The sequence below is a fragment of the Amphiprion ocellaris genome, chromosome 19 (genome assembly GCF_022539595.1).
Source record: "Amphiprion ocellaris isolate individual 3 ecotype Okinawa chromosome 19, ASM2253959v1, whole genome shotgun sequence".
Taxonomy (NCBI): Eukaryota; Metazoa; Chordata; class Actinopteri; family Pomacentridae; genus Amphiprion; species Amphiprion ocellaris.
This window is the reverse complement of record NC_072784.1, coordinates 12,989,640-13,015,702: the sequence shown is the minus strand read 5'-3', so window position 1 is coordinate 13,015,702 and position 26,063 is coordinate 12,989,640. Positions and strand designations below refer to the sequence as shown.

The 26,063-nt window shown below is 39.3% G+C and overlaps 1 protein-coding gene across 9 annotated transcripts in view; it reads right to left on the bottom strand.

Annotated features, from left to right (window-relative positions):
• arhgap23a (Rho GTPase activating protein 23a) overlaps nucleotides 1-26,063 on the bottom strand; it is a 95,991-nt gene that overhangs the window by 46,841 nt on the left and 23,087 nt on the right. For 2 of the 9 annotated variants that reach the window (XM_023278714.3, XM_023278719.3), the window contains exon 1: nucleotides 504-1,296. The exons of 2 other annotated variants lie outside the window; for them this stretch is intronic. In XM_023278714.3, the coding sequence (XP_023134482.2) occupies nucleotides 504-728 (225 nt within the window). In that variant the 5' untranslated portion in view covers nucleotides 729-1,296. Of the gene's footprint in view, nucleotides 1-503; nucleotides 1,308-1,800; nucleotides 1,941-26,063 lie in introns of those variants that run through there. 5 more of the 9 variants (XM_035952132.2, XM_023278726.3, XM_023278720.3 and 2 more) reach the window with 5 other exon arrangements.

Below are 26,063 nucleotides of genomic sequence, written 5' to 3'. Positions count from 1 at the left end.
TTGACACAGAGTGACAAAAGCTTCCCAGAAAGTCTAAACAGTGAGCGCATGAAGGCAACATGACTCTCCGCCTAGAAAGGTTGAAGAATCTGTCAACAGCTGAGTGGTTGGCAGACTTCAAACAACGGCTACAGTTGCACAGAAACGCCACCGATGTGCATGAGTGACAAACTGCACACAGTACTTTGCTATTATTTCTAGAGAACTGCAAAAAAAACTCTCCGTGGACACAAAACAGTGCATCTGTGTCATGTTTGTGTGCACAATTAAAGAGGTTGCAAATCAGCAAGAATTTTAAATATTTAGTATCTTTTGTATCCTGAAACTGAGTTTTTAGTAGCAAAACAAACCATTAGAAGGTGAAACTTTTGGTTTTGGTTGCATTTTTCTGACATTTTAGAGGATAAATTTAATAAATCTGACAAGAACCAGCGATCAGATCATTTGTACGCCCTTGGATTCTGCGAGACTCTCCACTAACATGCCAGTTGACCTCTCCTTACCCTGGGCGGTGCAGAGGGCATGGTGGGTGGCGTGGGGGGTGGCATCGGGCCGGTGGTTCCTCGGAGAACCGCCAGCCAAATGCAGCGAGGCTCGGGGGAGCTGCAGTCAACCCCCACCGGGTTCTGGAAGCTCCAGTCGGACCCGGCCGGCGCTGGGCACGGCAGCATAGCGGCGGGCATCGGGGCGTTCGGTTTGCTCAGATCCGCATCGCCCAACACCAACATGAGCCAAAACGCAAGACGACACGATCGAGCTGGGAGAGAGAGAGAGGATGGAGCTGCAGATCTCAGGAGTCTCTTCTGTCCTGGATCCCCTCCATCGCAGTCATTAAGTTTAATCCCACAAGTTCCACATCACAGCTTCCATGAATCAACTGAGAAGAATGGAGGAGAGCGTTGCGGTGGATCAGAGGTAGGTCTGGTTTCACGACAGACAAACTCAGAGAACAAGTGGCAGTGTCCCTCCCGTCCACTGATGTTCTGCATACAAAGCCACTCTGTCCACCCCCAAAATTCACCCAGCGTTGTCCCAGAGGGCTGGATCGCCGGCTCTCCTCCCTCCCACCGGCCTCTCTCTGCTCTCCCTCACTCTCTTTTCCCTTCTTCTTCTTCTTCCACACTCCCTGTGGATCTCTAAGCCAAGCTCTTCATCTCACCTCAGTCCTGATCCGAGCATTTTGCTTTCTCTTTCGTTGTTTTTCTAACTCAGCCCTTCCCTGCTTCCACATGAAGCGGCTCAATCAGCAGACAAACAACTGAGCTTGTACAGGCTGAAACATCTCAGAGATCAGCTGAAGATATCTCCTGTATCGCTGCTGTTGTTCTTACACTAAACCCTCCGCCGGCTGCACGTGTGCTGCATGTGTGTGCAGGCGACGCAAACACAATGACAAAGCTGCGATCCTAAACTTCACAAAAGCCGGCCCTGCCTCCATTCCACCACCTCCCCTCCACTTAGAGGGGAGACAAACACACAAAAAAGAGAGGGAGAGAAAAAAAAGAGAAAGAGGCCAATTTCCAGTACAAAGAGAAAAGAAAACATTTGCTTTTGCTGCACTGTTTCGCTCCCTTTTTCTTTCGGTTAAAGAGGGGAAAATACAGAGGAGAACATGGAAAGAGAAGGAGGAGGAGGAGAGTCGCGGTGTTGTAAAAGCTCTGAAAATAAAACTGTTGCTGCTGGATGTCGACATGACCTCTTTATCAAACCTGTACTCCCTCACTAACACCCTCCTGCTCACAGGATCCACCCAAACCAAACATTTCGCCTCTAAAAGCAGTCAGAAAGGTGAGTTCTCACCAAACATCCGGGCGTCCAGAGCGGCAGACAGGTGACCATGTTGCTGCAGACGACTTTCCTCCTTTCGACGCTCCGTTAACGCGCCACCACATCCGTTACCGATGAGGTTAGACGGGTTTCACCTGCTGCACGGCGAGACAAGTACGGACCTGACTACAGCGAGGACGGAGACTGTACCCTCTGGATACGCTGCACTCTGCCAACCACACTGACACTGCAGGCTTGAATAGTTTGCGCACAATTATGAGGTGATAAATTCAAAGTAGGGACACCTGAGAGCTCAAGGATATCAGGATTTACACTGCAAATATACATAAAGAGTGATCAATGCTTTTACAAACTACTCCTACGGTTCGTTTTTTTCCGCTTTTTATAGAAACACGTCACATATCACAGCATTTTGCTTTTAGATGGGCTTTTATAAGAGTAGATTCTACACAAAAATGTACAAATAAAGTTAGATAAAAGTGGATGTTTCATCAGTGATGTCAGTTGCTTACATCTGCAGCACTTTTCATAAATATCTCAAGAGACTGAAAAGTTTAAAGAGAGTACAAAAAGAAAAAGAATAAAAGATATTCTGACTCTTAAGGTTCCCTGTGGAGGTTTTGATCTCAGTTAGAGCTGTTTTTTCCACATGTGGATCCCTGTTTTGTTCATCTTCTGCACATATTTAACTCATTTTTATGTATATGGAGCCAAATCTTGACATAAGTCGACTTAGTGCGTTTCAAGATCTTCGAGTTGTTATAAAAAGTCATCCTTGAGCAAGAATTTCAAGACAGCAGGAAGGAAAAACTCTCTTTTAACAGAAAGAAATGTCCAACAGAACCAAACGCAGGATGAATGGCGTTTGCTTTAACCACGCAACAACTTTCATGATTGAAATATGAAGCCAACAAAACAGCAGTTCCTCTAATGGACACTAGAGGCTGGCTCTAAAAGCGAGTCAATCCCCATAGACCTCCATGTTAAAATGCCTAAATTTACAGCAGAAATTAACATGTTTCCAGCCTAGCAGAAGAAACTTTTTTAGTCTTTATAGCTAATTTTCCCCTTCATGACAACTTTACAGGCATTAATTAGTAATATAAGTCACTCAGATAAATTGCATTAATTCTTAAAGTTATGCATAATGCTGCTCCAGAAACTTATGGGGGGTTCGTCTATCTTCATGTCGGTCTATGGCAAGAAAACACACAAAAATTTACATGAGTTTATCCAAATGGTATAAGACACAGTCACACTGTTTCTACAGGGAGAGTTAATGCACCAAAATATGCTGCAATGTGCTAATAAAGGCAATAAAGACTGACAGCCAGCAAATATGTATGCAAATGACACAAAACTGACATAAAATGCTAAAAAAAAAAACAAAAAAAAAAACGGTGTTGCAAATGCTTTCCAACATGTTTGCTGGACCTCAGAAATACACAGTGTATTTTAATGAGTAATACTGACATAAAAACAGAGCAGAGAGTCAAACTACACTTCCCATAATGCAACTCAGTAGTTCAGTCCAGGTCACCAGCCATCTACATCATGTTCTCAGTTTGTAACACAAATTTCCATTTTCCATTATTCGGGCTGCAACTAACAATTATTTTCATTAGCACATGTCAGTACATGGTGAAAATTGTCAATCAGTGCTTCACAAAGTGTGTTTGTTTAATGTACAACCCAAAGATATTCAGTTCACTGTCAAAAAATGACTCAAATTGATTATCAAAATATTCAGCAGTTAGCAGATAGCAGTTATAGCCATTAAAGCTAAAACCACTGGAAATCCCTCTTTTAAGGCCATTATCAGAAATAACTGGAGATTTCTTGTGGTTGGGTGTGTTTACTTCTTGCTGGAATTAAAAAGTTATTTGAGTTGAACTGTAATGAACTGAGTAAACTTGTCTTTTATTGCTTACAAGTTCAAGTTTTTTCTTTGCAAGAAGAAAACTAAGTTATTTCCTATTTAAAGGACGTTTTACACAAGTACACCAGACAGAGTTTAGGTGGATCTTCACTTCACCCCTGGTTTAAATAGTTTGAGTCAGCGTTCACTTTCACGAATATACACATGCACGCACGTGTGAACACAAAGACTGCCTCTCCCATGCACGCTCACACACACACACACACACACACACACACACACACACACACACACACACACACACACACACACACACACACACACACACACACACACACACACACACACACACACACACACACACACACACCACACACACAGCAGCACATGCCTCACTGAGTCACAGCAGAGTATAAATACACCAGCCTGTGTAATTATGGTTCCTCTTAAAGTCAGACTTCTGCGGCTGTGGGGGGTTTCAGACCAGAGCTCCGGGTCTGATGGAACCGCCTTGCCTGCCGGATCACGGTTCTGGAGGAGGAGGACGTCCGAGTGGAGACCACACCCAGGTCAACGGTGAGGGGGGGATTTCAGATCCCATTTTTTCACAATAACGGTTAGTTTTGGCGACGAGGGGGCAGAAACAAAAGGTCTCTGTCCGTCCTCGTCATGAACCATGGGGGCATTTACAACAAGAGAAAAACAAGAGAAATGAACAAAAAAGGCATTGAGTTACAGTTTACATGATGGAGAGCCGTGACAATAGCACAGCGGAGACCTAAACTGTCTCCTGTCGGGCTGAAACAAGCCTGAGCAAGATGCACATTCATCATCTGTACAGGCCTCAATGCACATCACCTTCCTTATCTGATCTCTGCACCACAGACAGGATCCATATTAGCAGGTTTTTCAGCACAAAGCTCCCGAAATCAGGAAACTAAAGGCCGACATGCTGCTAATCTCAGAGGAGTGATACCAAACACACAAGCAGAAAGTGAAAGGAGCCGAGGAGGAGGTGATGTAGTGCAGAGCTGGGTTGTAATGGACAGATTAGTTTGCTGATATGTTTTAATCCGCCTTCATACTCATAACACGGCTGCCTGCCAACAGATCAACATAGACAACCTGTGTTTTTTTCCACTGTGGCTTCCTCGCAAGACAAAACAAAGATTTTCTCCTCTCTGCTGAACTATGAGGAGGAGGAGGAGGAGGAATGAAACTAAACCGAGCTGCAGACACAATGATTGGGGTGTTTTCTCCAAACACATTCTGCGTTTGATGCTCACAATGAAAAAAAAAAACAATGCAGCGAAGCCACAACAGAGATAATGGAGTCTGGAAACTCTCAAGGAAAAAGGAGTCCTCAGCTCTGAGTGTGAATTCTGTCCCCTACTGGTGCAGAGAAACACTTCAGTGACTCAACATGTGGCTCTGGAGGTGATGAAGCGGCAGCAGCGTGAGTTTTACACATCATCATGCGGTTGTTAGAAATTAGTGACTCAGATTAAACCTCAGAAATATGCTCAAGACGCACAGCAGTGACAGCAACCTCCCAACGGGTTCAAAAGATGAATCTGAGGGATCACCAGATACGTACACTGTAAAAAAGTGCAGTTTTAGCAACTTATCTGCAATTTTTTTTGTATAATTTAGTGTTATTTTACAGATTTTTGCAGTTATTTAGTCATTATCTAGTAAAAATCACAGAAAAAAGTATAAATTTACAAATAAAAGTAAAAAAAACCTAAGATTTATACTGTATTAAATTAGCAACAAATATTGTTATTTTACATATTTTTGCTGTTATATGAAAGAAAAGTCATGTATTATAGGGACTAAAAAAGTAAAATAATTTAAAATAATTTTAGTTATTTTATAGTTTTTTCTGTTTTGCTTAATTACAAATACTATCCAGTAAAATCACAGAAAAAAATTATTAATTTACATATTAACAAGCCAAAACTGTACATAAGTCCACATTAAAAATCTATAATAATAACAATATTTTGGGACATTTGGATAGCACCTTTCAGAAGAACATTCACAAAATGCTTTGACAGGTAGAACCTAAAAAATGAAAAAACTGTACAGAATGGATAGTCAATTAAAAGCTGGTTAAAGGGATGATTATTATTTCTATATTTTTATAAATCAGAATTTATTCTTTTACACCGTTTGGCTGTAAAATTACACTATTTCCATGGCATTTAAATCAGCAAAAAATGGTAATTTACTGATATTTGACAATATTTGAAAAATAAATTAAATATATTGATGATTGAAGAATGGGAAATATTTTATAAAAAGTTATTTTACAGATTTTGTTAAAATTTAAATAATAAATAATAAATTACAGATAATATCTATTAAAATCCCACTAAAAAATATTAATTTTCATGTTGACTGTAAAAGAAATAGACAAAACTATACATAATGTCCATGTCAAAAATCTGTATTTTTACAAATTTGTGTAAGAAATTACACTCTTTTAATGTGTTTAAATCAGCTAACAATAACATCATTTTACAGATATTAGTTATTATTTTCACAGAAGTCTTGCTGAAACACATCTGAGCTGTTAAAATTTAGAGGTTTACAGATAAATTAAAATGACTGAATATTTTCTTGATGTAAAAAGGTGCTACATGCACTTTTAAAGACACAAAAGAGGGCAAAGAGTGAATCCTGCCTTCAGCTGTTTTGACTCAGTATTTAAAAAGTAAGCTGATCTAGAGGGGAATAAATATTTCACAGCAATACAGTACGTTTGAGAGCCTCTCTATATTGTATCACATTATATTGTGAATTTTCAACTGTTTCCTGGATTTTTTCATGATAAATGAAGGCAAAAAGGGACAAACCAGTGCATAAAAATAAGTTCTAGATGCTCAAAAATTCCTCTCTCGCCTCCATGTTTAAAAGAAACCTCCTCCCGTGTTGCTTGGCATCTGCTGACAGAGTCAATTTCTCCGTCTAGACAGCCATTAAGTGTAATCTTGTAAAGTGGATTCTTCAAAAGCAAAAAAAAAAAAAAAAAAGGAAGAAAAAAAGCAGCCGGAGCTGTTTTAAGCAGGTTAATTTTAACTTTAATCTCCAGTAAATCCCCGTGCAACAGATCCTATAGGCCTGTTCAGGATGTAGTTACCAGGCAGCGACACTAGAGGGCAGCTACAACACAAAGACTGACAGCAGATGGGTGGAGAAAAGCCCCAGAGGGCAGTGGGGCAACAGGGACGGAGAGCTTCATGTAACTGCTTCACTACCAGAGGTGACCTCCAGAAAGACATCAGAGGTCACACCTGTCGAAGCTCTGAGGAAGCTCAGAGTCGAAGGCAGGTGGAGTCGGAGGCTTGGAGATCCCATCGGGCCACAGCTGAGGGCCGCTAGGTGGTCCGGAAGACCCAGAACAACAACAACAACAACATGCGTCTCCTCCGTCCTGCAGAGGATTAAAGCAGCCCACTGGACCACATGCTCCTCTGCAGGACTCCAGCACATTTACACGCATTCTTTACATACATGTGATTATTAATGTTACACAGCAGCAGCATGAGGTCAGAACACGTGAGCAGTTTCAGCCCAGAAACACAAAAAAACAAGTATTTACTCTTTACTCCCCTCATCCAAGATGCTACACAAAGTTAAACATGTGGGACATGTTCTTAATTAAAGACACAAACCACAGTCGATCAGTTATTACAGCTAATGATTATTTTCATTAGCTTATTTGTGAAGTCTATGAAGTGTTAGAAAAAAGTAGTTAACCCAATCACAAGATGACAACTTCAAATGACTTGTTTTGTGTAACCACCATTGTAAAATACAACCAGTTAACTTTTATAATTCAGTAATATAATATATATAGTAGCCTACACTGTCTAAAAAATTAATTAAAAATAAATTCACAGGGGTATTCATTTTACTGATTTTTTTCTTTTTTTTTGTTCAAATTTGTTAATAAAAAAAAAGAGTAAAATTTCCACTTTTAAAAGATTTTTTAAAAATACATAAAGGACATTCACAAATTTCTTACAAATTTTCCAAATATTTTCAGGAATATGCTTATTATAAATATAAGCCTAATATTAGACACAATTAGTGATAATTAACTGAAAAAGAAGTACTGGTTCTGTAATTTTACATTGATTTGTTAATTTGTATATTATTATGATAAACTAGAAGCCATTTTACTGTTTTTTTACACATGTATGTATCACTAATTAAACATTAAACAGCAAAAAAGTATATATGATCCCATCTGACATTACTTTTTCATATAATATTACGTATTTTTAATTATGGGAAGTTATTGTATTCTCATGACATGGCTCCTTTTGGTAGTTTTATAGTATTTTTTGGTGCCACAGCTGCCAAAATGTTAGTTTTTTACAGAATTTTTTAAAATAGTGTGTTTATTAGTTGTTGATCGACAAAGTAAATTAAACATTTCAGTTCAATTAATAAATTCTTAATTGTTGACATAAATCACAGATCATTCATGTCTTCATTCAATGCCAATACCAATACTGATCATTGTTAATCAGGGACACTGATTACCAATATTTATCAACATATATTTGCAGAAAAAATGGAAATTTTGGTGTTAGGATTTAGAAAAACACAAACTACATCACAAAACTCCACTGAAGTGCCCTTTGTCATTTGATGTTTTGCAAATATTTCATTAAAACACTGTAATAATGCTGATTCTAACTTCTCAAAAGTGAAAATTTGGTGCTTTACTACAGATCTTGAACATCTACAGACTGAATCTGCTGATGAAGGTCACAAAAATGAGAGGTTTTTACCAAAACCCATGTAAAAAAAGGTCACGTTGGGAGTGTATTATTAAAATTCCTCAGTATTTCATGTCATTTTATGGACTCCAACAGTACCAGGCGCATATAGCGATGAGGAAAATCTCTCGTCTGTGTTGGCTGCGAGACACAAAACAGCCCAGCGGAGATTTATAACACAAAGAAATGTTGCTGGCTGACTCCGGACTGTAAATGTGTCCATCGTGCTTCATCTGCCACAAGGGAACGTGGGCTACATGAGTCAGCCGGCCGGCCGAGCATCTACGTAGACAGAAAAACCAACAGCTAGAGAGTCGAAGGAGAACATGGAGGCTGACAAATATTGGAAAGAAGGGGGGGAATTTTACTGAGAGCAAAGAAAAAAACCAGGGCAGACAGAAATCTAAAGCAGGAAAGTAGCAGATGGAGACGAGAAAGGAAGGAGAGCATTTGGACAGACAGCAGTGACACATATTTACTCACAGATGCTCTAATTACCTCCCATATATCTCACATTTATCAGTCATGATGGAGACCCAGATTTCATGACTGGAGGCTGAACGCTGCTTTTTAATGGTTCTGATGGTAAAATAATCCTTAAATAAAGCTATAACACACATCCAGTGGAGTCCTGGTGAATTATTAAAAGCTCTAATGGAGGGTTAGTGTGCAAAAAAACTGCCAGAAAGTGAGTTTTTATGCGTGTGATTTTAAGAGGCAGCATTTTGTTTTCTGGCTCACTAAGTGGAAGGATGCTGCTCCACTTTAACCTAATTAGCAGGGAGCGGCTCCTGCAGCATGTTCAGGTCACGTCGGAGCCGAAATAAAGAGGAAGCTGCTGCTTAAACTGAACTTTTCACCTGCATGTTCATAGTTTCGGTTCTAAGTGTCAGGTTTTCTGTTTCACCATAAGCAGAAATACAACTATGTGACTCAAAGCATGAGAAAAATCACATACAGAAACCAAAACAGACGCATTTCTTTCAACACAAGGGCAATTTTTATAAGAACTACTGGGTTTTAGTATAAACTGAGGCATTTCCAGTAAAAAAACTTCTTGTCAGAACAGTAGAAAGAATTCTTCGACGTATCTCTCTCAGAAAACCTAAACAGACAAAATACAAATCTAAGCTGTTCCTCAGCAACAGAATCAAATTAAAAGGCAAAGAGAAAAAAATTTAACAAAATAAAATACACAGAGATGTGCTGCCAAAAAATGTGCTATAAAAAAAAAAAAAACCATTTCAATTTTCTCTTTATGGAAGAAATTTGTTGTGAATTAAAATACAGACAAATTAAAGACCCTAAAGCTTGAAGATACAGTAAATATTCAATAAATAATTTAAGTTTTTAGTTGTAGTTTTTAAACAAATGAACGATATTGTACAGATTTTTTCTCTTTTTATTAAATTACAGAAAAAAGCATGAACTGCGTCTGACATTAACCTACATCAAATTGCAAAATAACAGGCCACAACTATAAATAGTATAAATAATCTGTATTTATACAAATAGTAATTTGTTCTTTTACAATGTGCAACTGTGAAGTTACAACATTTTTTACTGTATTTAAATGAGCAGTAAAAACCCAACCCTAACTCTTTTAATTACAGATAATATCTAGTAAAAACACAGAATAATTATTATTTATATGTTGAGATCAAAAATCTGTATTGTCACAGACAAAAATGACACTTTTTGCTGCATTTAAGCCTGCAAAAATATTATTTTAAAGATATTTGCCATTTGAAGTAAAGATTTTGTAAATTAAATGAAAAATACAAAAAATGTATTTTTTAAAATTTATTTTACAAATTATTCTTGCTTAGTTAAATTACAGATAATATCTATTAAAACCACAGAAAAAAGTGTTAATTTCCAAGTTGACTGGTTAAAAAAAATACACCAAAACTGTAAAATCCAAATGAAACATCTGTATTTTTACAAATAGTAAATTGTTCTTTCACAATGTATGATTGTAAAATTCCACACGGTTTGGCTGTATTTAAATTCAGCTAAAAATATCATTGTTGCACAGATATTTGCAACTATTTTAACAGCTTTTGAACATATTCCATTGTTTTTAAATGTATTTTACACTTTAACTGGATTTTTTTTTACAGTGCACCAATGTCTAAATACGCCTGCTTGTAGGTGAAGTGATCTTTTTCCATCACTCAGGCCTGTCACTATGACAGCAGCCAGTTTTTGGGTTGTCAGGCTTCATCTCGACACTCGTCTTCAACCTAATCAGTCACTCGTCACCCATCACCTCCTCGCTGACCGTTACCGTGACAACCAACAAGTCACCTCTGTTCAATCCCTGCAGGGAGACGAGTTCGACGGCAGAAATGTTAACGCTCGTTATAGGTTTGAAATGGACATTCACAGCTGATTTTTCTTTTCCTGAGAGTGAAAGTTCAGGACTAAAACAAGTTTGAGATCATCTGATACAAGTTTGATTGTCACAGTTTTACTGTGGAACCTTTGAGGAATGAAAAATATTCCACTTCTGCGTGTTTTTGTTTTAATGCTCAAGAGTTTCATGAGAGCTCATTGATCCAACTAAGCCTGACAAATTAAATAGAATGTTCTGGTTAAAGGTGTGACTTCTCTTAGATGAAAACACAACCAAGAGACCAATGACAGGTTTCCCAGTGCCACAGCCTCTGGAAAGCTGTTTAATAAACCATGTTTTTTCAAAGTGCACTGCTTGAGAAAACAGTTTTTAACTGCAATTGTTTATTACAGATTTTTTCAGTTCTGTCAAATTTGTTAAATAAAAAGGAAAATAGTATTAATTTACATATTGACTGGTTAAAAACAGGCCAAAACTGTACAACCATATCAAAAATCTTTACTAATTCATTCTCATGCATCTGATCGTAAAATTTTTTTTGGGTGTATTAAAATCAGCAAAAACTGTGTAAAAATTATTTTTTTAAATGTGTATCTAACAAATATCTGAAAAATTACATATTTTTTCTGATTTAATAAAGTAAAAATAGAGTAACTTTAAGGTTTACAGTGAAATGTTGCAAAATAACTATTATTTGTTAAAAAAAAAAAAAGAATACAATAAATATGTAAAGTAAAACCTGGTTAATTGGGGTACCACATATTATCTCTCGCCCCTTAACAAAACTGGGAAAATCTTTAAAATAACAGTTAAAGAATTATTTACCATTAATCAACCCTCAATGTACATTTTTTTAAATAATGGCAAATATTTGTACGATATGGGCATGTCTTCCACATTTAATGTGTATTAATTTTTTTTTAATCGTATTTATTATCTGTAACAGGGAAAATCAGTAACTCTTTAGAACACTTTTTACTTTTTTGTTGTTTTGTTTTAGGTTTTTTTTTTTTTTTAACAATGCCAGGCAGGCCAGTAATATTACTTCCTGATAGTCAAACTCTTCTATTTAATGCTAAAACAGCTTTAAATAACATGGTGCTGTTTCTGCGTTCCACCATGAGGCGGCGGTGCCTGGATTCGTTCAGGTAAACTCTGAGCTGTGTGTGGAGTCTCTACATCTGTCTCTGACGCTGAGTTTAAACCGAGAGGCCTCGGCAGCATCAATGACGACATCTGGCAAAGAGCTAACGCTGCTCTGCTCCCCCCAGATCCTCCTCTGGACCGACCACAACCGCTGGGAGCAATCAGAGCGTCACGTCTGAGCTCCGCTGCAATAAGAGACCCCCGACTCCCCCCTTCGTTTCCCCCTTTTTTTCTCCTCTTTCTTTGCTGGTTCCTTTTTTCTCCTCTTTCTTTGCTGGTTGTTTTCAGAAGCTGCAGAAAACCGCAGAGCTCCAGCAGCCCCGTCTTCTTCTTCTTCAGCCTCCCTCCCCCTCCACAGATGTATATATTTAGCCCATCCCCGCCTCCGTGTAATTAACAGATGAAAATTATAACTTCGGATCTCTGGAGATGACGTTGTTGTTCTCCTTGGCTGGAGCCGGACCCAGAGTTTGCATCTCGGCCCAGAACCCAGGCAGCGGTCCAACCTCTGGGGCGTGGTGAGGGCGACGCTGAGCCAGGTTGGGAAGGCCACCGAGCCAGGCAGTTAAGAAAGAAAAGAGCGAGCAGCAGGACCGGAGTGTTTATTAGAGCAAACGAGATGGCCTGCCTGCCTCCGACAGCCCTGCAGTTTCCATTTGAGGTCATCTGGTTTTCACATTCCTGCCATGCACCACCGCTCACACCACGCTGAGGAAGTCCTGCATCGCTCTGAGAGTGGAGTCTGGGGGTGTAGAGCAGCCATTTAGGGCCTAATTTAATCAGAAATACTCCAGTCGTCGGGTCTCATGGACGGAAGGTTCACCTGGGAATCTAGATTAGGTCTGGGCGCTTGAGAATATTCGAGAACTAAGTTTGCAGATGCAGTAGAGCGTAGATCCTAAACCCTCTAAACTTTAAAACCCGCCAGCGGGTTTGAAAAGCAATTGTCTTTAAAAAAAAAAACAAAAAAAAAACCACCAAATTGACACCAAACCAAGTTTCGGATTGGTTTCAGACCTGGCTTTAACTCAGTTTTGGACCTGGTTTAGGATGGGGTTTAGATTTGTTTCCAGACAGGTTTTGGACTTGATTTTGACTGTTAAGGATGGGTTTTGAACTAGTTTTAGGGTTAGGGTTAGGGTTTTGGAGTGTCTTTTGGCTGCTTTTAGACTAATTTTGGACTAATTCTAGATTGGTTTCAGACTAACTTTAGAATGTTATCGTATTTGGTTTAAGACTGGGTTTAAACTTGGTTTTAGATCAGTTTTAGACTTGTTTGTAGACTAGTAAGAGACTTTAGTTTTAGCCAGGTTTTAAACTAGTTTTTAACAGGTTTTATACTTTGTAAAAGACTGGGTTTAGACTTGGTTTTAGACTGCTTTTGACTGGATTTAGACTACTTTGGAACCAATTCTCTTATGGTTTTGGACCGTCCTTAGGCTGGATTTAGACTGGTTTTAGACTGAGTTTAGACTAGGTTTTTGACTAGTTTTAAACTGCTTCCATACTTGGTTTTAGACTTGCTTTTGGACAAATTTTTCACTTAGTTTCAAACTATTTTTCAACTGGTTGTGAACTAATTCTAGACTGGTTTCAGATTGGTTTTACACTTGGTTTTGGACTGTTTTTTGACTGGTTTAAAACTGGTTCTAGACTAGTTTCATACTTGGTTTTAGACTCAAACAGGTATTAAACTTGGTTTTGGACGGTTTCTCGACTGCTTTTGGACTCGTTATTGGACTGGTTCTGGACTGGCTTTAGACTTAGTTTTACACTGGGTTTAGATTTGGTTTTTGAGTCCTTGATCAAGGCTAGAAACTGTAAAAATAGAGAGAACTGGTAGATTCTAAACTTTCCAGCGGTTCTTGAACTAGTCATCTGTGACATGCTGTTCAGTCTGTACACTTAACCAGATCTAAGTAAAGTGTCTACACCATATACAGCTTTGTGGCCACAAGATTAACCCAGCTGGGTAAATTTCAAGAAAAAAATTCACCAAGAGTTCCAAATCTTTCTTTCAGACCATCCCAAGTTTCTAACCCAGTTTCCTAACCCACATGACTCTGAACAGTGGTGCCAGTTCACATAAAATAATCAATTACTGCATGAATGTTGGGACTGACAAATCAATTCTTCCCTTCTGTAAACTTTTCTCTAATCTGGTCAGTTCTGAAGCGAAGCCGACAGCACGTGATGCGCATGCAGTGTAAACCTTATGAAGCCTGAATGTTTTCCCACGTTGTGTTGCACTGATAAACCTGATATTATAACCAAAACAGCCTCTGCAGCCCTCCTCGTCATTCCCCAGTGGCACAAAGATGCTCTGCAGATACCGGATCGGCCCACGCTATCGTTCTATCTGCTGCTTCCTGTTGACACACTGCAGAGAAGGACGTCTTCAGATGACGCTGGTGGACTCGCTGCTCCCAGAGGTTTTGGCCTTTTTGAATTGAATGTAACTTTGAGATCCAAACGCCAGACTGATGCTGCGTCTTTAGCGTCTGTCGCTCTGTATTAGCGACCTTTTAAAGCAAAGACGGCATCAACTCAAACTGTCCTCCGCGGCTTCGTGACCTCTTTGACCCGAGAACGTCAGGCGTGGAGCCTCGAGGGAAGCCGGGTCGCTGTCGTGTCCCAGCCGGCTGCCCAGTGGGCTGCCGGCTGGGACCAGAGTCCCTCCAAACATATGGTTTCACTCTGTTATTCAGATGAAAGACACGCTGGCACTTCTCAGAGCAAAGAGCAGAGTTAACAGAAACATACTGTACTGTTAGTTCTCATTCTGTAAACTGAGAGGGAGGAACGAGAACGATGCAGAAACAAACCTTTTATGGCGCAAAAAAAAAAAAAACTACATACAAATACCTGCTGCCGCTTTTAAAGGATGACACTCGAGTGCACATTTAGACAAAAGCTGAGAAATGAAAGCAACAATGGCAGAAAGGACATGACCAAAGAAGGTAACAGAGACGGGATCAAAGCAGAGAGCAAAGTCACGGGGAAATATGAAGACAAGAAAGCTGGAAATTTTCGAAGAAGCTAGGTTATAAAAAAAAGAAAAAACACCTCATCACCCAGAACAGAAACACACAAGGGAAAAAGAACAACTGAGAGGGAAAAAAGAGGAAGAAATAGCAAGAGATAAGAAGAGAGCTCTGTGTGTGCAGAGTTGCTGGATTTGCATTTTATTTCAGTTTAGATGATATTTGGGATAAGAAGTGACTTTAGATTGGTGTTATGGGTCCAAGCAAACACACAGCTGTCCTTAAAGCTACTGAAATTAGCCACATTAGCAGTTAAATAGGAAGCAACAGTGGATCAGTTTGGAGTTAAATGATTTTCAATGCTTCGGTTTAACAGAACAGAATAAATGCAAATCAATCCAAAGAATGACACCTACTTTTACAATACTGTAGAACGTTAACTTGTGAATATTTTTGCATAATAGAGGAGCCTCAAAGTCCCTTTCATCGCTGATAAAGTAACTTCTGAATGAAAAACTTGATATTCCTAATATTAACGCAGAAAAACATACATTTTTTTAATAGTAATTTGCCAGTTTTTTTGCTGTAGTTTCATGTCATGTATATCCCTCTGTGAAGAAACTTTTTTGAAGGATTGCTTCCTGAATTATATTTATCAGAATAAGCAATGAATTATTGACATAAAATGAGTTAAACTGTTTCGTTTTAACAGAACAAAATAAATGCAAATGAATCTATAGCCTGACAGCGACTGGTAGTATGTTAACTAGTGAGTATTTTGGACAATACAAAAGCAATAAAACTCCTTTAAAATGGCACATAAAGAAACTTCTGAAAGAAAAAAAATCATATAGTATATAGCTACTGACACAGGCCTGCAGTGTGTTAACTTGTGAGTATTTTGCATCATACAAGAGCATCAAATGTCCCTGATGATCGCTGATAAAGAAATTTCTAAATGAAAAACTTCCTATTCTTAATATTAAAGCAGGAAAAAAATTTCCCCATCATTTAGCCCGTTCTTTATTGCACTTTCTGGAGCACTAAGCTGTGTAGAGTCGCATATGTGCATCTAGAAAGCAGCTTTTTTGAAGGATTGGCTTTCTGAATCATACTTGCACTGAAATATTGATATAAACTCCAGTTACGCATAATGCCGCTGACTGTGACGTTTGCTCCAGTTAAAGCTCCATGAAGAAATTGCAAATGCACACCTAGTAGTGGTCATAACACCATGTCTAACAGTTCCTCATCTTGATAGCACGGTGTCACGTCGTCTCCTAACTCGAGACAAGTTATGGATTACAAATGTTGCATGCATTTGACCAAGACAGTCTGTGCACCGTGAACAGTCTCAAGTCTTTTTGATTGCAGGAAGTACTGTTGTATCTAAGGCCAGATTTTTGCCTGGTAGACACTGTGACCTGCCAATAAAGATTTATTGCATATGATAAGAACAGCTCATTTGTTTTTAAAATTTAGATGTCAATGTGAAAATTTTGAGCCACATTAGTCTTTCATTCTGAGCTAGTTGGCTGCAATGGGCTCTAACTCGCTGTAGCTTCATTTTTATTGCACAGATACAAGTGCTATTGAACTATTACTTTAAAGAGCCCAAATCAGGTGTGTTTACAGGTTCATAATTATATTTTGGGGGTCTATTTTCATATATTTACACGCTTTAAAGCACAAAAAAAATAATTTTTCTCATGCTTTACATTGCTGAAGCACCTCTCTACATTTTAGCTAGCAAAAAGCCAAGTCTGCTCCGATTTAAACATGAGAAAACACTGGTTACATACTGTAATCTCACATCAATGAGTAAAGCAATGTAGCTGGAACATAAGCAGCTCTAATGAGGAAATAATAGCAGACTGTGAAGTCGCTTTTTTTTCTTTGTTTGAGGGTCACACTAGCTGCAAGAGAGAAATATGCAAACGTGTTACACAGTGATGTAGATAAGTAACAGTAGAAAAGTTTAAATGAGAAGTATTTTCTGCAGAATAACTCCCTTTGCATAGGTTTTATATGCACAAATGAGCCATAATACACTAAAGGAAATGGGAAACCCCAAAAAACGAAATATGGTCTCTTTAAAACTACATCTTAGACCAGACAAAACCATGAAAACCCCACTAGCGTTTTCCTTTAAGAGCATCTTAGCCATTGTGTAAACAGAGGCGGTGTTGTGCTCGACCAGCAGGCATCAGGAAAACCACAGCTCTATCTCCTCCCAGCATCCTCGGCTCCTCATTAACCTCACGATAATCTGCGTCCCGTGATTTCGCCCGACTGTCAAAACAACCCCCAGTTCCCTCCGAGGCCGCGGACAAACACCGAGGGCTGAACGCTGCAGCGCTGCAGGCCGGTTGGTGGAGGAAGTACAGATAGAGGTCAGTGAGTCAGCGCACTAAAACCCGACCCAACAGCAGTAATTTTCACTGTGTGTGACCTGCAATTCACAGTTCATCAGCTCTAAACCAGAGCTCCGACGGTTTGATGGACGGTAGCTGGACGGCTGCCATTAACAGTACAAGCAAACCCAGAGCGGCGTCCTGATTGTCATGTTATGAGCAGCACAGTGAGCAAACATCATCTCACTGTTGACCTGCCAGAACTACTTCTTATTCAAATATTTAACAGTTCACACAGGAAAACTTGAGGCATAGCTTGAAAATAAACCCAATTTCTGATGTTTTCCAATCATCTGGCTTGTATATCTTGTATTATTTGTATTTAATGGTCTTGTACTGCATCAGTTTCCGCAATCAGTGCAATTGACACATAAATATGATGGTTATTGAGGTAATTATGCCCTTAAAGTTGCACTGATTGTGCACATGAGGGTGAGTTTACTCAGAAGGCGGAGCAGTTGGACAATAAAATCAAATCTGTGGTGCCTGACATGTCTCAAAAGTCTGAGATTACAAATTCATCAGGATATGGAATGAACATTTGATCGATTTCAAATGGAAATGTGCAACAATACAACCAGAAAATTGAAAAAGCTGCAATTTAGATGTAATTTAGGAGGTGTGGTTATTAAATAAGGAGACTAGTTCTGTGATTCAGTTTTATCTGGAGTAAAATTTTCAGCGGGTTCTTAACTTTTTCCGTTAATCAATGTGGTTTATTCATTTACACTGTGGTTCAACTGACAGGAATCCAATCCATCTCATTACTTCATGAGTCGTGTCAGTGGTTTTTCAAGTTAATGGCGTCCTCCTTGTGTCACACTTTCGCCATCACGGTTTACATCTATTTCAAGGTAAATACTGAACAGAAGATTGATTTCTTTTCTCCAAATCTAATTGCAGTATCCATCAGAATCATCAAATTTTTAACTTTCCAACAGTCCTTGAACTTTTCATCTCTGTTTTGCCGAACGTAAATCTCAGCTAAATCTCATATCGAGTTGAAGAATTTGTCAAAAAATAGACCATTTGCACAAATCAGATTCTGTAAACAATAACAAAAATCTGCACTCTTTGGTGCAATCATGAAGCCATAAGTTGCGACCAACAGCGACAAAAAAATTCTGAGATTTTTAGGCTGAACTGCAGGCTGTGTTTAGTCAAAGCACATTGGAAACAAGTATGGAAACAATTTAAGTAGTAAAATATCAACAGTATGTAAAGTCATAGATATTTTTCTAGTACTGGTAACACCTGTGGACACTAAATATATCAAAGAAATTCAACTTTCGTTTCTTTTTTTATATGATTTGTGACATCCTAACTGTGCCACACTAAACATAAGGCATGTAAGACACCTTTGTACTTCTAGTCATGGTTGTTCTGTTTCCAAAGAGGTGCAGAACTTTGTGTTGCAGTGAAAAATGAGCCCACAGTGAGTTAAAAATGTGCCCAGAATATGCTTTTAATTCCAAAAGTGAATTAATTAGCTGATTTCCAGAAATTACACAACTTTCCACCTGTTTTGTCCATTTGAAGAGAGTTTTTTCATTGCATTATTCACTATATTCATTGACTATAACAGAAAATTGCACACGTATCTCCACCCTTAATAAGAACAGCATGAAAGTAAGCTCTGTTCTCTGTTGTTCTTTTAGTTTACAAGCTCAGCGTGAAATCTGGCAGCTCTAACGCAGGTTTGCAAGGCGAGAACTTGCGCTTATTTTCTTTGGCTTCGCTTTTCATTGCTGCTTTGTGGCATCATTCTCCTCCCATGACTCATCGGGAGTCTTTTTTTATTTTGTTATCTCCTCTTCCTTCTCCCCCTCGCTCACATTCCAGTGCAATTCCCCGTTTGTTAAAAAAAAAAAAGAAAGAAAAAAAACTGCACAGCTGATGAGACACAGAGCTCCATTCAGCTTTCTGCAAAACACACACTTATTGTCAGCGGCAAAAACATAAACATGTGGAGAATGTGATGTGAGAATGTGCAGACTGGAGACAAAACAAGATGCAGAATCAGATTGTCTGAATGGGAATCAGTCAAACGTCGGCCCTGGTTTGACCCCCGGTGACCCCTGGATGCACACGGTGACAGCGGTTCCCTCCTGCCTCTTTAGCCTCTTTACTAGAGGCCAAGTGTGTGACGAAGGAGGCCCCTAACCCTTGAACCTCGACCCCGATTCAAACCCGGCCCGGCTGCCTCCAGGCCGATCCTGCAAGCAGACAGTCAAGTCTGCATTTTCCGAACAAGACCCGACTCGCTCGAATGTGTCGAGCATCATGTCAACAAGAAGCTCCCCCCGTCTCATACGCCGTGCAATATTTCCCTCCGCAGAAACAGCTCACACATCGACATGGGCGCAAAAACACAAAGAGGCACTGACGCATAGCAGACCATCAACAGGCTGAATCTAATTAGCTCTCATCTGTTTCTGAGAGCGGCTTTGTTTCACACAGTCAGACTCCACGTGAAAACCAGCCAGCTGAGGGAGGGAGGACGGCTGGCTGGGAGATCTGTCGCTTTTCTGGCCAGGTAATCTTCACATTCAGGTAAAAAAAAAAAAAAAAGAGTTACAGATACCAAAATATAGAGTAGAACAAGCTGACTTAAGGCTAATTCAAGCTTTCCAGAATGGCTTGCATGACACAAATTCAACCTAGATTCCACAAAATTACATTTCAATACAACTAAACTGCTTTCTACATTTACATAATGAGGGAACCATATTTTCTGCAGGATTACGTTTGTTTGCAACATATCTTTGCCATTTATTTTATTGCTTTACTGTCGCTCCTTTTCAGCCAACCAATCATATACTAGATGGGGCGGGACTTGCCCCCCTTGTAACCAAGAAAATGGAGGAGAAGCTTCATATATGTAGTGAAAGTGTCGTATTTTAACCCAATCTATAAGAATTTTCCTAAAATCAGCCAGGTAATTTTGATGTCTAACATTAGCCAAGCTTCCAACGTGTGAAAGTGTGATTATTTTCCTAAATTGAACAACGAATCCTGGTCTTCTGAGTGAAAGTCTTCCTTACACTGACGGTAAATTGTCTGCACCTATACAGCACTAACGTGCTTCTCTTTCAAACATGTATTAGTGCCACCTGAACCATGGCTGCTCTTTTATTTTGAAAGATTTTGCAGCTTTTCCAAACAATCCACCTTTCCAAAGACGTGGCAAATTAATTTTACTTTGAAATGAAATCACAATGACCTCAAATTGAGAATGCAGTTTAGTTGTTTCGGAACATAGTTTTGTGACTGGGTTACAAGGCACCGTCTGCACTTATGCCAGGAAAAATATAAACAAATTCTTGTTTTGTGGAGAAGCTACACAAGAAGATTCTCCGTCATCCACAGCATTACAATTCATCACTAAACAAGTTGTAAATGAAGCAGTCGCTGCTGGCGGTTCTTTGATTTGTGCATCCTGACCATCAATGGAGCCCAAACACAGCCGGAAACCCTAAATTCTCCAGATATCCTGTGCTCCACACACCTCAGATCTGTAATAAACAGCTCAATTGTAGTACAAGTTGAATCACACATGCTGTCAAGTCACATCAGTCTGTGCATGAGGATTTACAAACCATGAGTTGGCCTTAACTAGCAAAAAAGAACTTCTTGCTAACATGTAAATGTCCAGAAATTCTGCTGTCAGCTTTTGCAAAAAGTGAAAACATCCAGAAAGTGCAGAAATCAAGTCATCTGGGTTCAGTACAACCAGCAACCAACATGTCAGATCATCTAAAAGCAGCTTTTATTCCTCAATAGTTCTTGTGCTACGTCATCAGTTGAAATATTTTCAGAAATCACACGAATATGTGCAGCTGCTCTGTTCTGAGTCTGAGTTTAAATGACTTAATATGCTGCTAATATTAGCTTTTCAAGTTGATCTATTATACATCTAGGCTACTAAGGATGCAGGCAGAGTGGCTGAAGAGTCAAGATTATCTTTGCTTGAGTGCAAAAGTGGGAACAAGCTGATGCAAAACATCTTTGATGCTTAAGTTAAATGTGGAAACAACCTCAAAGCCACTTAAAGATGAATAAAATGGCTTCAATGCAGGATGTGCGCAAACGAGAAATGTAATATCTTAACATTTATCCAAAAATTCCCATCAAGAATGAAAAGAATTGTGCTGGTAACATGCAAAACAACTAAATTAGCACAATTGCCTACAGTTGTTTACAACTCCCACAGAGTTAAAAACCGACCGACGGATTCAAAGGAGATCAATAAAGATCCATTAGCAACAAAAACACGGCCACTCTACAGAGCTGCTGCGCACCAGCCGCTCCCTCTCGCCCCACAGTAAACAAGGTCAGCGATGACTGATGTCCTTCGCCCACCGACATACAGCTGCCCCGTGTTTGCACAGCATCAAGGACTTCCTCGTGCAAACACCAGAGGAGGAGGTCGAATTAAAAACCGTCCGCAGCGTTGGGTTTTCAGGCACAAAGCATCTGTGTGTGTTCTCGTGCACCTGCGACCCACATTATGAGCCGCATGTGGAACTCTGACCCTGGAAGTGTGAAGCAAACACGCCAGACCGCCTAGATTTGTGAGCACCTGTGCTCTGCAGAGCGTGTAATTTAAGTGTGTCAGTGCTCATACACACACACACACACACACACACACAGTGCAGGTTAATGATTGTGGATGCGAGGTGTCGCTGCAGCTGTTGTCTCCAGAGTGCAGGAATGCAGCGGGGTGACCGTGTCGAGGCGGGAGGCCGGAGGTGCGAAGGCGTGAGAGATGTTTTAATGGTGTTAATGGACTGATGCAGGACACTCTGTAACACACACTTCGCTGTCACTGTAAATACACCAGGCGACTTTTGTGTTGGGGACTCTCCTCTCCCACAATGCAACACACAACAGAAGTAAAAAAGATTGGAGTGACAATAAATAGGCGAGAAAAGCTAAACAGTGGCGTTTACTTTGTGTTTGTGCAGCTTCCTGACTTGGTTTTGTGCTCCGTAGTTGCAGCAGGAGTGGCTTCTGTGATCACTGTTGGCACAAAAGGCCACATTAGAGGAAGTCATAAAGTAAATCAGAATCAAATCAAAGCTACCTTCCAATGAGAAACAGAAACAACTGCCAGATTTGTAACTTTCCTACAGTCCTTTAGCATCTGTTATGTGAGGAAATGCAACCAAATCTAACCCTAAAATCATATTTCAGCAAAATGACTATATTCTATGTTGTGTCTCATTTAAAAATTCACCAAAAATACACAGCTTGCTATAACCACATTCCATAAAAAATTAAAAAATTCTGCACTCTTCTGCAAAACTATGAAGCCATTAGTGACTCGGTTGCAATTAACAGTCACATGACAAAAATTCAGGGAATTTTCAGCTGAACTGCAGGCAGTGCTCAAACAAAACAGGTAGAAAACAAGCATGGAAATCAAATAAAATTGTAAGTATTAAAATATCTGTAGTTTGTAGGGTCAATATTTATTTGCTTCCAGTATTGAGAAAACCTGTGGGCACTTATTTCAAGTTTTTTGCTCTTTTTGTGAAAGAAATAACCAAAGAAATTCAACATTTTCTCTCTCCTTTTTGTGACTTATAGCAATCTAACTTTGTTTTACTGCACAGAACACATTTCTGAGTTCTTTCTGTGTCTTTATGGTTGTTCTGTTTTCACAGAGTAGCAGGATTTGATAGTGTGATTGAAAATGAGCTCCAAAAGCTGTAATTAGTAACTAAAAATGTCCCCAAACTGCTTGGAATTCAGAGGGTTTATAGCTTGATCACAGGTAACTATGCAGATCTTTAATTCAGTTTGGTCAATCTGAATAGTAGCTGCAGATATCTCAACGTTCGTCATGTACAAAGGCATTTTTTTTTCTGGTGTAATATAAAGGAATGTGCAGATTTTCCTACTATTCTTGCCTTTTGACCCTTTAAATTAGAGCAACATCTGCTTGTGAGTCTTCCTCACAGGTTGCACACATCTGCGGGATGTGACTGCTTAAAATTAAAGAGCAACCCTTCCTTCTCAGATTATTTTTAAGATAAATATTTAGAGGTAAAGTTGAGTGATCATAAGAAAAACAAACACAAAAATGAGAAAAATAAGTTTGCCTCACAACCACTTAGATTTTTTCTTGCCAGGTCTGAACCTGCAGGTTAGAAAGCAGCAGAATACTGCATGAAACATTGTTTGAAGATGGACGAAAATGAAAAACAGGACCTAAAATCACACATTCTTTCAGCTCTGCAGTATCTGCTGTGCCATGTGCCCGCTGTGTGGCGAAACCATCTGCGAGTGATCACTGAAATGCTTCCCTCTGCAGCATCTCGCAGCTGTCTTCAGTTACGGCCGCCTTGACCAGGAGCTGATCCCGGATCTGCTGACTGGTCGGAGCTCTGTGGTCTGAGGTCTGTAATCAGCTGGATCAGCAGGATCCCAGCAGGACTAGAAGACGGTCTGTGGATCAGCCGAAGCCTCAAGTCTGGGGTCTGATGACCGCAAATGAAGCTTTAAGTGACCTCTGAGGCTGGACTTTGTTGTAAAAACAGCTCTCGGATCAGGAGAGTAAACAGAAAATCGGCAAAAAGTGAAATACTGTGTCATCGATAGCATGCAAGTCATGCAGGATGATGCTGCGTTAGTGTAGCAGAACGACGTACTGCAGGGACACAAGAGGAGTTTCATTATTGACCGGCTCGGTGCAAGATTTTCATAAAAGCGCTCTCATGTTTCCCATTATCGATGGACTCGAGCATCACGTGGCAGGTTGCAGCATTAGACATGAACAGGCTGCCCTCTGCCCCACCCTGCTGTATTGATCTGCACCGCTACATTAGAGCAGGACGACTAACAACATCAAACTGGTCCCACCGGACGCCGTCACAACTGCTCTCATCAAACGCACAATTTCCCTTCTCTCTGTTTTCAGATGCTGAACCAACACAGGGCATCTAAACTTAAACATTTAATGCGTTTCAAGTGTCATTTTGCATATTCTTACTTGTTAAATCTAAATAGAATCAATGACACATTTGCGGAAAAACAGAAGATTTGTACTCGTGTTGATGGATGTATCAGTTAATCGCTGCAACAGTTATTAGATTAATCAGTAAATTGCCTATGATTACATTAACCGGCAACTAATTTGATAAATTAATAATCAGTCTAAGTCATTCTTCTCTCTTTAGAAAAAGTCCTCTGATTCCAGCTTTTTAATTCTCTGAAGCTGGTTTAAAATGAGCATTTTTCTTCAAAAAATTGACAAAATCACACCTTTTATCAGAGGCAGAAACTGTGAAAGCAGAAAGAATCATTAGATTTTCAGCTTTCCTACAGGCCTTGAATTACTCACCAGTAACATTCAGCTCTACTGGGAAAATGAACAAAATTTTAGCAAAAAAAACATTTAAAAATGTGCCAAAAATAAAGCCTTTGATATAAACAAATTCTGTGAAAAACAAAAAATTTTGCTCTCTTTACCACAATCGGGAAGCTATTAATCACTCAGCAGTGACCAGCAGTCACATGACAAAAATTCTCCAACTTTTCAGCTGAACTGCAGGCAGTGTTTACAAAAAATCTGATCCAAGGCAAAGAAATTAAATTTTTGTTTCTACTTTTTAATGATTTATGGTATTCCAACTGTCATACTACACAGAAGATATTTTTGCGTTCTCTCCACTTCTAGTCATGGTTGTGCATGACTTCATACTGCAATGAAAAATGAGGCCACGGTGAGGAAAAATGTAAAGAAGTAAAAAAATGCCCCAAAACTGGAGCTCAGAGGAGTGAAAGGTGAATATTTTGTGGTTTCTTTCCTCTGAACATCTTTGGGTTTTTGACAAAAAGAGACATTTGATCAACATTTTTCACCATTTACTGACACTTTAAAGAACAAATAACTGATGACAAATGAAAATAATCATTAGCTGCAGCTCTAATATACAGTAAAATCCTCTGTCTGGCTGAAGACAAGTGAGTCGACAAGCAGAGAAAGGTTCGGCTAAATGAGATCAGGGTGTCGGCTGAGACATGCAGGGCCAAAGGTTGGGTATGAAGCAGGTCAGGGACTGAAGAGACGCGCTAACAGTTACAACAGAGCCACTTTGAGCAGAGTTTTATGAGTTCCTGTTAATTAAAATGACAGCTCTGTGGCTGCACACATGGCAGTTTTTATACGCTTACTACAAAGTGTTGCACTGAAATGGTCAACAGGAGAAAAACTTGAACAGATAAAAGTGAATTCAGTGCGTTTGAAGTAACAGAGGTTCAATTAAAGTGCAACTATAAAGGAGGAAACGTTGCTCTTTGCTGGAGGAGATAAAAATCTGCAACAACAGATGAAAAGAGAGGATCTGAAAAGGGAGAGTAAAGGCATAAAAGGAGACAAATTCCTGATAACAGCTAGACTAAGCAGACAGGAGAGCAGAGTGACAAAAGAGGATGATAACTTCTGAGGAATATTGCAAAATAAAATACAGCACCAGATTCATACAGCAAAAGGAAATAAAAGCTGATCAGACTTTAAATCTCAGCAGATACACAAATCAAAGCTGAACAATGTATCGCTTCGGGCAAACTGACTCACTGAGGCTATATTTTTAACTTTATTTACAGACTTTGTTGACATCCAGGCTCCACATGTGCAAAGCCAACTGAGCAACAAAACAAGAGAGAAACTCTGAAACGGGAGAAATTTGT